The 12,955-nt window shown below is 39.9% G+C and overlaps 1 protein-coding gene across 2 annotated transcripts in view; it reads left to right on the top strand.

Moving 5' to 3' along the window:
• The first annotated feature begins 213 nt into the window (after positions 1–213).
• Positions 214–12,955, top strand: part of SHCBP1 (SHC binding and spindle associated 1) — a 33,777-nt gene continuing 21,035 nt past the window's right edge. The window contains exons 1-5 of one of the 2 annotated variants that reach the window (XM_043898363.1): positions 214–346; positions 4,602–4,769; positions 4,936–5,051; positions 6,437–6,645; positions 11,329–11,421. In XM_043898363.1, coding sequence (XP_043754298.1) covers positions 238–346; positions 4,602–4,769; positions 4,936–5,051; positions 6,437–6,645; positions 11,329–11,421 — 695 coding nt within the window. In that variant the 5' untranslated portion in view covers positions 214–237. The remainder of the gene's footprint in view (positions 347–4,601; positions 4,770–4,935; positions 5,052–6,436; positions 6,646–11,328; positions 11,422–12,955) is intronic. The other variant, XM_043898364.1, reaches the window with a different exon arrangement.

Genomic DNA, 12,955 nt, shown 5'->3' with positions numbered 1-12,955 from the left:
ATCCCAGTAAACAAAAACAGAAAGATCTTGGATGAAAAGAGCAGTCCGCGGGGCCAGTAGATAGCGTCCAGACACTGCCCCCCAGCGTGGGTGGAGGCTGAAGGGGGCGGGGCTCGTGCGGATACCCGGGCCACGCCAGCCATCCTTTAATTGGCCCGAGGGCCTCGGCCACTATCCAATTAGAAGCGGCTGCGTCATCACATTACTGGGCAGGGAGGCCGCCCGCGGAAATTTGAAATGGCTGACGGATTGCTGGCGGGTGGTGGGCTGGGGTCGGAAGCGATGGCGCCGGAGCCCGAGCTTCCTGGCTGGGCGGCCGTGGAAGAGCTGGAGCGCCTGGAGAAAGGTGAGCACCCGCCGTGCGGGAGGAGCCGCTGTCTGCGACAGACCGTGTCGGCAGCGCGGGGGGCGGTGGGACTCCGAGGGCGCCTGAGGCGCAGGCCTTCCGGACCTGGCTGGCGTGGGTGGCGGCTGTGACTGGGCGAGGCCCCGACCCACTCTCCGGACGTCGAATCGGGAGGTACCCAGGACACCTCTCCTCCTCGCCCAATCTGGCCTCAGCTTCCTCGAGACTGGAGGGACGTGGGCCGGGCGGGGATCCCTCCTCTTGCTGTCTGGGTTCCCACCCCCGCCCCGCCACCCCGGTTTTGTGCGCGAGTTTGTATGTGCAGAGTGGACGCATATTTTTTATTTGCATCTCAAAGGATGTCCCCTCACTGTCCCCTTTCCCGAAAGAAAATGAACGCTTGGCCTAGATAGCAGCACTGAGCACTGAGCAGGTGACGTGCCGAAAGGTAGGGGAGCCAATTTGTGACACAGTATAAAAAAAAATAGAACCCAGGTCTAATTCTCAGTCCTTTCTGTCTCTTCATGGAGACTGCATTTTTTTCCGCCTGATATTTTAAGGTGGTTCAGGCTTTTACTTTAACATGTTCAGTTGTACTGTGTAGTGGAAAGAGTCCTGGAGAAGTGAGAAAACGCTAAGTGTGACTTAATTCCCCTCCTCACCCCTCTTTGTGATCTGGCAACAGTCAGATGACTTCAGTTTTCTCATCTGCAAAACAGGTAGTAGTGCTGCTGAGTGGTGAAGATTAAGTGAAATAGTGTGTGAAAAGTATTTCAAATTGGCTCTGAACACGCATAACATAAAATTTACCATCTTAACCATTTTAGACGTGGATTCAATCCCTGGGTTGGGAAGATAACCTGGAATAAGAAATGGCAATCCACTCTTGTATTCTTGCCTGAAAAATCACATAAACAGAGGAGCCTGACAGGCAACAGACCATGGGGTGGCAGAGTTGGTTAGCCACTGAGTACATAACCAGTTTTAAGTGTATTAAAAGTATTAAGTGGTATTAAACACATTCACAGCAATGTGAATGATTGTGAATCACAACTATGATTCTTTTCATCTTGTAAACTGAAACGCTATACCTATTGAATAGTAACTCCCCATTGGCCCCTCTCCCCAGCCCCTGGCAACTGCCATTATACTTTCTGCCTTTATGGTTTTGACTACTTTAAGTACCTCATATCAGTGGAATTACACAGTATTTGTCTTTCGGTGACTGACTGGCTTATTTCACTCAGCATAATGTTCATCCAGCATAATCATAAATTTCTTCCTTTTTTAAAGCTAAATAGTTTTAGCTGTGAACATGCATGTACAAATATCTCTTGGAGACCCTGCTTTCAATTGCTGGGTTGTATGGTAATTCTATTTTTAAATTTTTGAAGAATCACCTTAAGTTTTCCATAGTGGCTATACCATTTTACATGCCTACCAACAGTCCACAAGGGTTCCTATTTCTCCACATCTTTGACACCACCTGTTTTCTTGGTAGCTTCTCTTATTTTTTTTTTGGATAATAGCCACCTAATGGGTGTGAGATGAGGTATTATTTCTTTAAAAAAACATACCTATGTTATGTGATGGATGGTATGAAATAGTTTATTCTCTTAATTGAAGTTGGCATACTATTTTCATCTTCCTGAGGTTCAGAGAGATTTTCACACATTTGATAAGGTATTGATGTCTTATGAAGCTCAGGTGCATTGGTGTCTATGAGCAGGAAACCCTAGAGTACACCTTGGTTATCTTGTTGCCAAGTCTCAACTCACTTCCTGCTCTCTGCACCATAGGCCAATAAATTGAGAGAGAGTTGTTGGCACAAGGAATAGTGACTTTATTTGGAAAGCCAGCAGACCGAGAGGATCGTGGACTGGTGTCCCAAAGAACCATCTTGCCAAAGTTAGAATGCAGCTTTCCTTTGTACTCAAAGGGGAGAGGGTGTAGCAGGTTGGTGCACACTTCTTTGTTTCAGAAGCCTTTATTCTTGCAGCTGTCCAGGTTGGTCAAGTCATGATGTTTCTTTAAACCTTCAACAAAGCAAAGGTTATTCTTTGTTCTGCAACATTTTATCTGTACATGAATGGGGAAAAGGTGTTACACCTTTAAAGGTCAGAGCCTTGAGAATGGGCTGTCCTGTCTATTTCAGGCTATAGGCAACATTCTTAATTTGTATCAAAAGTAATGGAATACAAAGGTTAAAGTACAAGAAACAGATCCAATATGGAGTCAGATTTGTTCTTCCCTGTTACAGTCTGTGGGGTTGCATAATTCTGGTGCCCTAAACTGGGGCAAAGAAGTGGAAGGAGGGAGAAATATAAGGGGTGGGGGAAGAGAAAGAGACTCCTGCTGAAAGTCTCAGATAATCTTCCTGAAACCACTTTAGCTGATATAAATGCTACCCTCAGCATGTTTATTTATTATAGTAGTCATTTTGTCTATTAAAAACATCATATTACACAGAATTAGATATGCCACTGGCTCAATCACGCCTTGTGAAACATAATTACACACAGCCCAAACCTAATTCGATTAGCATTTTCTAATCCTTTCCTTAGACATAGGCACTGAAATTAACGAGGAAGAACCTGGTAGCTTTGGTGAGGTAAGTGAAAGTGAAGTCTCTCAGTCATGTCCGACTCTGTGCAATGGACCCCATGGACTGTAGTCTACCAGGCCCCTCCATCCATGGGATTTTCCAGGCAAGAATACCGGAGTGGGTTGCGATTTCCTTCTCCAGGAGATCTTCCTGACCCAGGGATTGAACCCAGGTCTCCTGCATTGTAGGCAGACGCTTTACCACCTGAGCTACCAGGGGAGTCCATTGGCAAGTCGGTATAAACCCCCTGCTATAAGCCCTGTGAGGTCACCGTGGAGCAGAGCAGGGCTCCTCACTTGATTCGTGCAGGGCGTGTCATTCATTCACACAAGCACACTGTAGAGTTAGTAAAGTATAGCAGAAAACATGTTCGCTAGGAGAACAAAGAACTAGAGCTCCAAGCATCCTTACCATGTCCTAAAGAATCCCCAGCGGGCCCCCAAGATGAAAGGTTGCTGCTGAACCACAAAAGATGCCAGGATTCTTGGCCTCCAGAGGAGAAGAATTCAATCCAGGGCCAGTGACGAGGCAAGATCACTTAGAACTTTTGTGTAATAAAGTTTTATTAAAGTATAAAAGAGATAGATGTTATGCATGATTAAGAATGCATATCCATGTTTATTGAGTGGTATTGACAGGTGATATTGTAGAAATTAAAGGGAAGTTTCAATTTGTTTTGAGATGATGTATCGGAAACCACCTCTACATTTAATACAGCTTTATGGAATTTTTTTTTTTTTTAATGACTGTAAGATATTTGACCATTATGAGTTGCTTTGCTGTTGTTGTTCAGCCGCTCAGTTGTGTTTAACTCTTTGTGACCTCATGGACTGCAGCACACCAGGCTTCCCTGTCCTTCACCATCTCCCAGAGCTTGCTCAAACTCATGTCCATTGAGCCGGTGATGCCATCCAACCATCTCATCCTCCATCATCCCCTTCTCCTGCCTTCAATCTTCCCCGGCATCAGGGTGTTTTCCAGTGAGTCGGCTCTTCCCATCAGGTGGTCAAAGTATTGGAGCTTCACCTTCAGCATCAGTCCTTCAATGAATATTCAGGGTTGATTTCCTTTAGAATCGGCTAGTTTGGTCACCTTGCTGTCCAAGGGACTCTCAAGAGTCTTCTCAAGCGCCACAGTTCAAAGACATCAATTCTTCTGTGCTCAGCCTTTTTTCTTGTCCAGCTCTCACATCCATACATGACTACTGAAAAAACCGTTTGACTATACAGACCTTTTTAAGCAAGTAATATATCTGTTTTTTAATACACTGTCTAGGTTTGTCATTGTTTTTCTTCCTCTCTAGCTCTAGTAATAATCATAGCTATATCTTCTGAAGGAGAACTTGGGTGATTTCCACTGAATTAAAAAATAACCCTCTTTCTTTGCCTCACAGAACAGCAATAAAAACCTAACCCCTGGAAGATTTTAAGTTCTTACTGTTTTGAAGTAAAACTTGAGTTTTGAGATAGTTTTAAATTTAGAAAAAAAAATTTTTTTTTGATAGTGATAGAGGTAAGTAAAGCATTAGATCCAAATCCTTGTTTATATTTTATTTGAAATTTCTAAGGAAATATATGAAAACAGAAGCAGTTAATAAGCATTCGAAGTGTCTGGGATAGTTGAGCCTGACTGTTTTTGCTGTTCTCTTAGGTTTTTTTGAAAATGAAGATTCATGCAGTGATTGTAGTGATCATGTTAAACCAGGTAGTAGTTTACAAAGTTTTGTGCCAGAAGGAAAAACTCACTTCCCAGAAATGTTCCAGACAAGTCAACTTTTGTTCTATGAGCGATTCAGAGCTTATCAAGATTACATTTTAGGTGAGTAGGTCCTTTTTTTTGCTCCTTTTATCTTTTAATTTACAGGTAGATTGTCTCAGTTCCTCAGACTGCCATTGTTGGTTCTGAGAAAGTAGATTTACAAGGATTTATTAACTTCTCTCTGCTTTATGCTGTCTCAATCTTATTGTGTTTAATTTGTTTGTAGCTGACTGCAAGGCCTCTGAGGTAAAAGAATTCACTGCTGAGTTCTTAGAGAAGGTCCTTGAACCATCTGGATGGCGGGCAGTCTGGCACACTAATGTGTTTGAGGTGCTAGTTGAGGTAAATTTAATTCTGTTGTTAAGACATTTATCTCTACCTAAAAACACTTTCCCTCAGACTGTTATAACCAAAGTGCTTATTTTTAATTAAGAGTTATGAGCTGATTGAAAATGGCGTGTTTTTCACGTCTAATTGCTGTGGTGTAAGAAGTATTCTGCAAATTTTAAAGGCAACTGAAGAGGGAATTGAGGTGGTTTAAGTTTCACTGTCCTTTAAAAAAGGGAAATGGATTAGAAAGCTATGAAGTGGGGGAGGTATTTGAGACCATTTAAAAAATAAGATGCCTATTTATAAAGTCAGTGGGGTTTGAATTAATTTTTTATCTTCTTAGTTATAGCCCATTAAAGTAGCTCAAACCAAGCAGGCATTTTAAAACTAGCCTATTTTTTGCCGAACAGATTTGTAAGTATGTTGTTAACCTGTTGATATTATGTTCCACTGCAGAAAGTAAAAACAATCTTATTTTTCAACTGGCTGGGCCTTTTACATTAAATTTTCACTCTAATTACAGCTGTGAATTTTTCTCAGTATTTAACTGAACCACAAAAAAACCCCATTAAACTAAAATGGTAAACCAGGGAGTGTGAGTACAATTTGTACCTGCAGCCCCTTTAGAAAATGACATCACATACTACAGTGACTATATATGAAGCAGTGGTTTGCAAGCAGCTGCTCCTCATGGATTTTTAAATTTTGGATTATGCTAATACCTTTGGTTGCAGTTCAAGCCATTAAGTTGATTATGATAGTAACGCCCTGCCCTCAACATACCTCAGTTCTCTAAAAGCAGCCAAAATCATTATTTTTAAAGAGAACTGTGCCATTCCCCTGCATTCCTCTAATGCATTGCATATACTAGAGGTCTGGTTTTGGCTTTATGGCCTCTCATTGTTGGATAACATGTAAAAGCCAAGTTCCTTCAGTGCCCTTCCTGTCCTGATCTTGCCTCTCTTTGTCACCTCCTGCTGCCCCTACCTCATTTCCTTCCTTTTGTTCCAGCAAGAAAAACTGCTTCTCTGCTCTTCCAACTGCCAATTCATCTCTGCCTCAGGGCCTTTTCATCTTTCCTGCTCTTGAAACAGCTGCTTCCTTTTCATCCCAGCTCAAAAGTGACTTCCCCAACCTCCCCAGTAAAACCAGACCACCACCCCTGCTATTTATTCTTTGTCACATACTTGTTGCCACCTTATTTGTTTATTTGTCACTTTGATTACAATGTCAGCTCCATGTGGGTACAAGCCAGGTCTGTCCTGTTTGTCCTTACGTTATGGAAGAAGGCTCCCCACTCCCATTTCATGCTTTAAAAAAGAAATCAAGCTGTAAGCAGTGTTTTAGATGTATCTTAATTTTGATTTGCGTATGTTAAGTCACATTTTAAATTTCAGGTCACAGATGTAGACTTCGCAGCTTTGAAGGCAGTGGTGAGGCTTGCCAATCCGTACCTCTGTGAATCGCACGTGAGCACTTTTACTTTGGAGTGTATGAAAGAGCTCCTTGATCTGAAGGAATACCGGTTGCCCCTGCAGGAGCTGTGGGTGGTGTTTGATGATTCTGGATTATTTGACCAGACAGCACTTGCAATTGAGCATGTCAGGTAGGAATAGAGGTTGATAAAAGTAACCTTGTGGCCAAAAACTTTGGATGAAATGCTGTAATTCTGGTCTGTATTATACCTAGATTTAAAGCTCAAACTATAAACCTGGTCGCTGCAATATTTCAAAATATTCAGAGATAGAGGGATCTTTTTTAAATTAAAAAATGACTTCAATGTTTAAAATTTTCATTTTGAGATAATTTCAGACTTACAGAAAAGTTGAGAAAAATAGTACTAGGGATTTCTGTATAGCCTTTTCTCATTGTCCCCAAATATTGACAAAAGACAGGGGATTCTTAATTTCGTTTGTATGTGTTTAGAAACTGCCTTAAAAATTCTGGGTGCTAAGGCTGTAGTTGATACACTTAAATATAAGGAAAGGAAAGAAGATGAAGAAGATGATATACCATAACCTGTGCACTGATAAGACTGACATAAACAATGTTTTCAAGGATGTGTCTGGCCAAAGAAGATGTTTTCTCAGGCCACTTCTGGGATCCTTAGGGGGGATGTGCATGCCTTTCAACCTTTTTTGGCTGAGTTGGTTTCCCCTTGTACAGGTGGATGTCTTGTCCCTTAAATGAGAAGGAAAACTCATACCTCATGTTTTCTTTAGTTTCATATAACTTTTTTGTCAGGTAGTTCCTGATACAGGTAGTTCTTTTGAATCATCTTTTTATAAGTATATATACTAAGGAAGGCTTATTTTTGGCTATTTGAAAATGGACTTATATTCCTCCATAAACTGGAAGACTGGATAATATAAAGGTCATGTTAATAATGCTGCTTGATGTTTTGTAGTTCAAAAAGTACATTTCCTAAGTACATTCATGAGTTAACCTGGTTTTGTTGAACTTAATTTGATACTCTACAAAGAAGCAGAGTGTCTTGCAACTTATCTCTGACATTTCATGGAAGATTTCTAATTCTATTCAAGGACATTTAGCCATAGGTATTCAATATTAGGCCAAACAAATATAAATCTAAAGAATTGGCTTATGTCCAGAACCAAAATAACTCCCTTATGTTTCTCTCACTTAAAAAAGCTGTCAGCTGAGGCATTTGAAAGTAAAGGGATAATTTATGCATTTAGGAAATTAGAAATCAGGGAGTTAGTCTCTTATGGGTATAGAAGTTGGTAGAAAGACAAGTATCTGGAACTAGTATTATTTGAAGGAGAACCTGGCTAAATTATTCTTCATTTTGAGGGCTCAGATTCTGATCACTGTCAAGAAAAGGTCAGATTATGAGGGTCTTCATTTGTTCGTTTTATTCAGTAAGTATTTCAGTGCTGCGTCTTGAGTTGAGGATGAGATTTGAGGGGTGCACAAAAGAGACACAATCACCATCACCAGGGAGTTGGCAGTCTAAATGTGGGAGATGAACTTTGATGAAATAATCACGTAAAGATATGTGTGTGATTGGAAACTGCAGTGAGTGCTGTGGGGGATTTGTGTGTTCTAAGACTAGCTCAGGTTTCTGTAACATGGTTATTTCCTGAGGAAATGGTATTGGAACTTGGGTCTGAAGGGTTGGCTAGTGAAAGTTGTTGCAGCAGGGTGGAGGAAGAAACATGTTGGGAAGCTCTGAATTTAAGGAGTCAAAAGGCCAGATTGGTTGGAACGTAGACAGTGATAGATGAGACTTAGGAAACCAGCTTAGAGGTCAGAAGACGCAGGGATTTGTTAGCCAATGAATCGTTTTTGTCTTCAAGTGCATTGGGAAACCCATGAATGGTTTTCAGTCAAGGGAGAATATGATCAGATTTTTATTTAAAAGTTTCATTCTGGCTGCTGTGTAAATGGAGGGGAAACAGGTAGAGAGACCAGATAAGAGACAGAGTGGACTAGAGTGGAGATACAGCAAATAGAGATTAGGCTTATTGAGAAAGTAGGATGGCTAAGACTTGATGGTGGAATGAATATGGGAGAAGGCAAGGATGACTCCCAAGTTTCTGTCTTGAGAGGATAAACACTGGTGGAAGTGGAGATGTGAATGAAAGGTGATTGCCCAGTTCTGAGCTGGTGAGGATGATATTTGAGCTGGGCCATGAAGTGTAAATACAAGCTTGTGTGTTAGTCGCTCAGTCGTGTCCGACTTTTTGCAGCCCCATGGGCTGTAGCTTGCCAGGCTCCTCTGCCCATAGAATGCTCCAGGCAAGACTACTGGAGTGGGTTGCCATTCCATTCTCCAGGGAATCTTCCTGACCCAGGGGTTGAAACCAAGTCTCCTGCCTTGGAGGCAGATTCTTTTACCGTCTGAACCACCAGGGAAGTCCAGATATAAGCTCACCAGGTGGAAAAGGTGGAAGGCAGCCTGACCAGCATGTCCCAGCGGGTTTGAAAGAGCTTGTGAAATTGGAAGTTTGCACATAGGGGCTCCGAGGAGAGACAAGTGCTCTAGAAGTGGTTTGTAAGTCCATCTAATATCACCAATCTCAGGAATCTGGACTTTGTTTTGAGGACAACAAGGAGCCAGCAGAGTTTTTTGGTTGAGTGAAGGCATGCTCAGGTTTCCCAGCTGGTGCTTGTGGTAAAGAACCCACTAGCCAATGCAGGAGACATAATAGATGTGGATTCGATTCCTGGATCGGGAATATCTCCTGTAGGAGGGCATGGCAACCCACTCCAGTATTCTTGCCTGGAGAATCCCATGGACAGAGGAACCTGGAAGGCTACAGTCCATAGGGTCACAAAGAGTCGAACACAACTGAAGCGACTTAGCATGCACGCACACAAAAGGCATGCTCAGGTTTGTTTTGGTTTTTTGTTTTTAAGAGATGGACTCCGGAGGGTGAAGAGACTAGCAGTCCAATCTATAAGAATTAAAAGATGGCTTCATTTTTTTAAAAAATTTTATTTATTTTCTAATTGAAAGATAATTGCTTTATAGAACTTCGTTGTTTTCTGTCAAACATCAACATGAATCAAAAGATGGCTTCATTTTTACTGCTCCCTCCTTTTCAACTTTTTGACAGTTATATAGTCTGTACTTACTGGCTTTCCACTCACGCCTCTACTTCTACAGTATTGAAATTGTGCTTAAGGTCACCTATATTCTCATGTCTAGTCATCGCCCCTCTGATCTCATCTTGCCTTGACCTCTTGGTCACATTCTAATTACTTGATCATTCTCATCTTCTTACTATCCTCTCCTCCCAGCTTCTGGGACCCCGCCTTATGATGGTGTGTCACGGGCTTGCTTTTTTAGTAATCTTGGCCTGGCCTGTTCTTCCTCTCATACTCAAATTTCAGAATGTAATTTCCCAGGGCTTAGGGCTAGGCTGTCTACTCTTATCTCTCTCTAATCAGCTTTGGAAACACATTAGAATCTCCTGGGACTTTTCTTTATAAGAGTATTCCAGCTGGCACATGAAGAAAGAATGATGAGAGGATCAGTATTTGCAACACATAATAAAATAGAGATGGTCAGGTATCATGTGCTTTGTGATGAAAGTACATTTTATCCCTTGAAGCATTCTTGCCAAAAAGTCTTTCCTAAAGATGATCAATTCTCTAGTTCTTACTATCAGTTTACTAGAAATAAAGGAAACAGACATGTTAAATGACCCCATGGGGTTGCAATCAGTAAAATAAATTGCAAGGTGAAAAAGAGGGATGGATAATCTATAGAGTAAAAGTGATCTAATTAAATTTAATGGCTGATCTTTGTTTGGATTTAAATTAGCCAAATGTAATAAAACAATAGCAGCAACAATGAAAGAAAGAGATAATTAGGGAAAACCAAATGCTGGGGATACTTAGTTATTAAGTAATTAAAATTTTTTTGTATAAAGATTTATCTCACAGGCACACAGTAAACACTTACGAGTGATATGTCAGAAATTTGCCTTAAAATAATCCAGTGTCAGTATGGTGGGGGTAGGAGAGCAGAGATGTAAGTGGGTGTAGTAGAGGTAACATAAGGTTGCCGTGAGTTGGTATCGTCAAAGCTGGATCATGGATACGTGGTATTCATGGTACTTTTTGTTCTTGTAAATGTTTGAAATTTTTGATGATAAAAAATTTGTTAAATTACTTTGGGCAACTTTAAAAAAAATATGGGTCCTGTACACTCTCTCTCCTGTCTCCCACCCAAGAGATTCTGATTTATTGGTCTGGGATAGGGTTGCAAATCAATTTTTAAAGGCTTCCCAGGGGACTCCAATATGCAGCCAGAGTTGAGAACTACTGCTTTATGTCTCTGGATGATCTCATCTATTGCTTTAATGCCTACCATCTATACGCTGACAACTTCCAGATTGATGTCTCTAGCCTTGACCTTTTTCTTGAGCTCAGGTCTTGTATATTCATCTGCTCTCTGACGTCATCCACTTGGAGTTCAAATAGGCCTCTCAACCTAAAGGTAGTGAAAACAGAACTCTTCATTTTTAGCCCTAAACTTGTTTCTCTCCCAGTCTTTTCTAAACAAATGGCACTACTTTCCACCAAGTTTCAGATGGTCAATAAACAGTTCTTCTGATAAAAAGAAGGTCGTAACAGAACCAATGTTGTAGAAAAACTTATTTAGCCATTCCAAAGAAGTTCTGTGGGACTCATGATTGTCAAGTTAGCAAATATGCAGTCTTCTCTACCATACTTGGTAGACTTGTTTGATTTACTCTTACCCTTCTAACATTTTGAGCCAGTGATTGAATTTGTGTGATACTGATTTACTTTTCAGGTTTTTCTATCAGAACATTTGGAGGAGCTGGGATGAAGAAGAGGAGGATGAGTATGATTATTTTGTCAGATGTGTTGAACCTCGATTGAGATTGTAAGTATTTATTAGTGGCCTTGAACGTGTTGGAAAAATAGCTATTTATGGTTTAATTTAACTTGTGTTTTGTGTATACTGTATATATACTCCAGGAGCCTACAGACAGAGACAAATAGTATAACCCATTGACAAGTTATTAAATTTGTGTAAGTGCAGAGAAACCTACTTTGTGTTTATAAACCAACTTGTAGTGTTTTTAGAATCTAAAAGCAGAGAATTCAAGAACATCTAAGTTAACAGCTTACTCTTTTGAATTTAAGTAAAACTCAGTTGAGCATATATTAAATAAAAAGAACCAAATTCAAAGATAATTGTTTGAAAAACAGTGAAATTAATTGAATTATAGAAGACTTCTTTTTAAAGAGTACTTTTAACGACATGGGTTTACTCTAAGTAAAATATACTAGGCTAAACAGATTTACCTCAGGATGTTTTGTCAAGTTCTTTTCCTTAAATCTTATTTTACAGATAAAAACACTGCATAGTTAATATTGATGGTGAATAAAAATTTCCAAAATAGCTAAACAAATATAACATATACCTAAGTACACAAAATACCTAAACACATTCTTCTGATATATCATGTTTTGGTAGGGAAAAACCCTTCCATTATAAAAATACCCCAAATTAACCATGCAACCCAAGTAGTTGTCCTGCACTGACTTTGTTAAATGTTGTTTCCACTAGATAGTGCTATAAGACCAGATAATTTTTTGATACTTCTGCACTGTAATTTAATAGGCAGTGCTGCAAAAGAATAAAATTAGACCTTGCATGACAAAAGTAAATTGCAGAAGGTAATTTTTTTCCCTGTGTAAAAGATGATTTGGTTACATAAGATAAGGCAATACTCTTTACATTTCTGTAGAACTGATTTGATTTAGTAAGTTTCCCTTGGTTTAAATAGTAAGTCATAAGTAAAAAATACCTGAGAAGTTTGGTTAAGGTTGGTTCTTCTTGGTTTAGAATTGTGAATGTCTAATTTCAGATTTTCATAAATTGGCTATGATTTTTGTTTAGCCTTTCCAATTTTTCCATTGTTCATTTCCCATTTTTCCACAATGTAGTCAATAAAATCCAGACTTTCAATAAGCTTGCATATTTTCTAGTTTTGATATACTTGCTCTTAAAGAGCAGTGATTGGTTTTGATTGAAGGGAAATGTAATGGTGGATGAATATCATGTATCTGGCGAATTTGATCTTTATTTGGAAAATACTATATTCCGATTTGACAGCTTTACATGTTCAAACAAGAAGAAATGATTTACATACATATCTTATACTTCACTGGCAGATGGAAAAGCATAAGGGAGGAATTGTTTTCAGTTATGGAGAAAAAACTATGGGACTTTATGGGGAAATCAGAATGTTATCAAATATAGACAGACTCTTTAAAAGGTACCTGGGCTAAGACAAGAGTAGAGCTATTCACAGGCAAGAGCTAAAGAGCAAAGAGCTAAAGGGAATCAAACTATATTGTCTTGATTTCTCATTGTGAAGTAAATATTTTTCCTTTCTAATTCCTTTCTA

The sequence above is a fragment of the Cervus elaphus genome, chromosome 4 (assembly GCF_910594005.1).
Source record: "Cervus elaphus chromosome 4, mCerEla1.1, whole genome shotgun sequence".
NCBI classification, from domain to species: Eukaryota; Metazoa; Chordata; class Mammalia; order Artiodactyla; family Cervidae; genus Cervus; species Cervus elaphus.
Note: the sequence above shows the minus strand (reverse complement) of the source record. Positions and strands in the feature narration are given on the sequence as shown.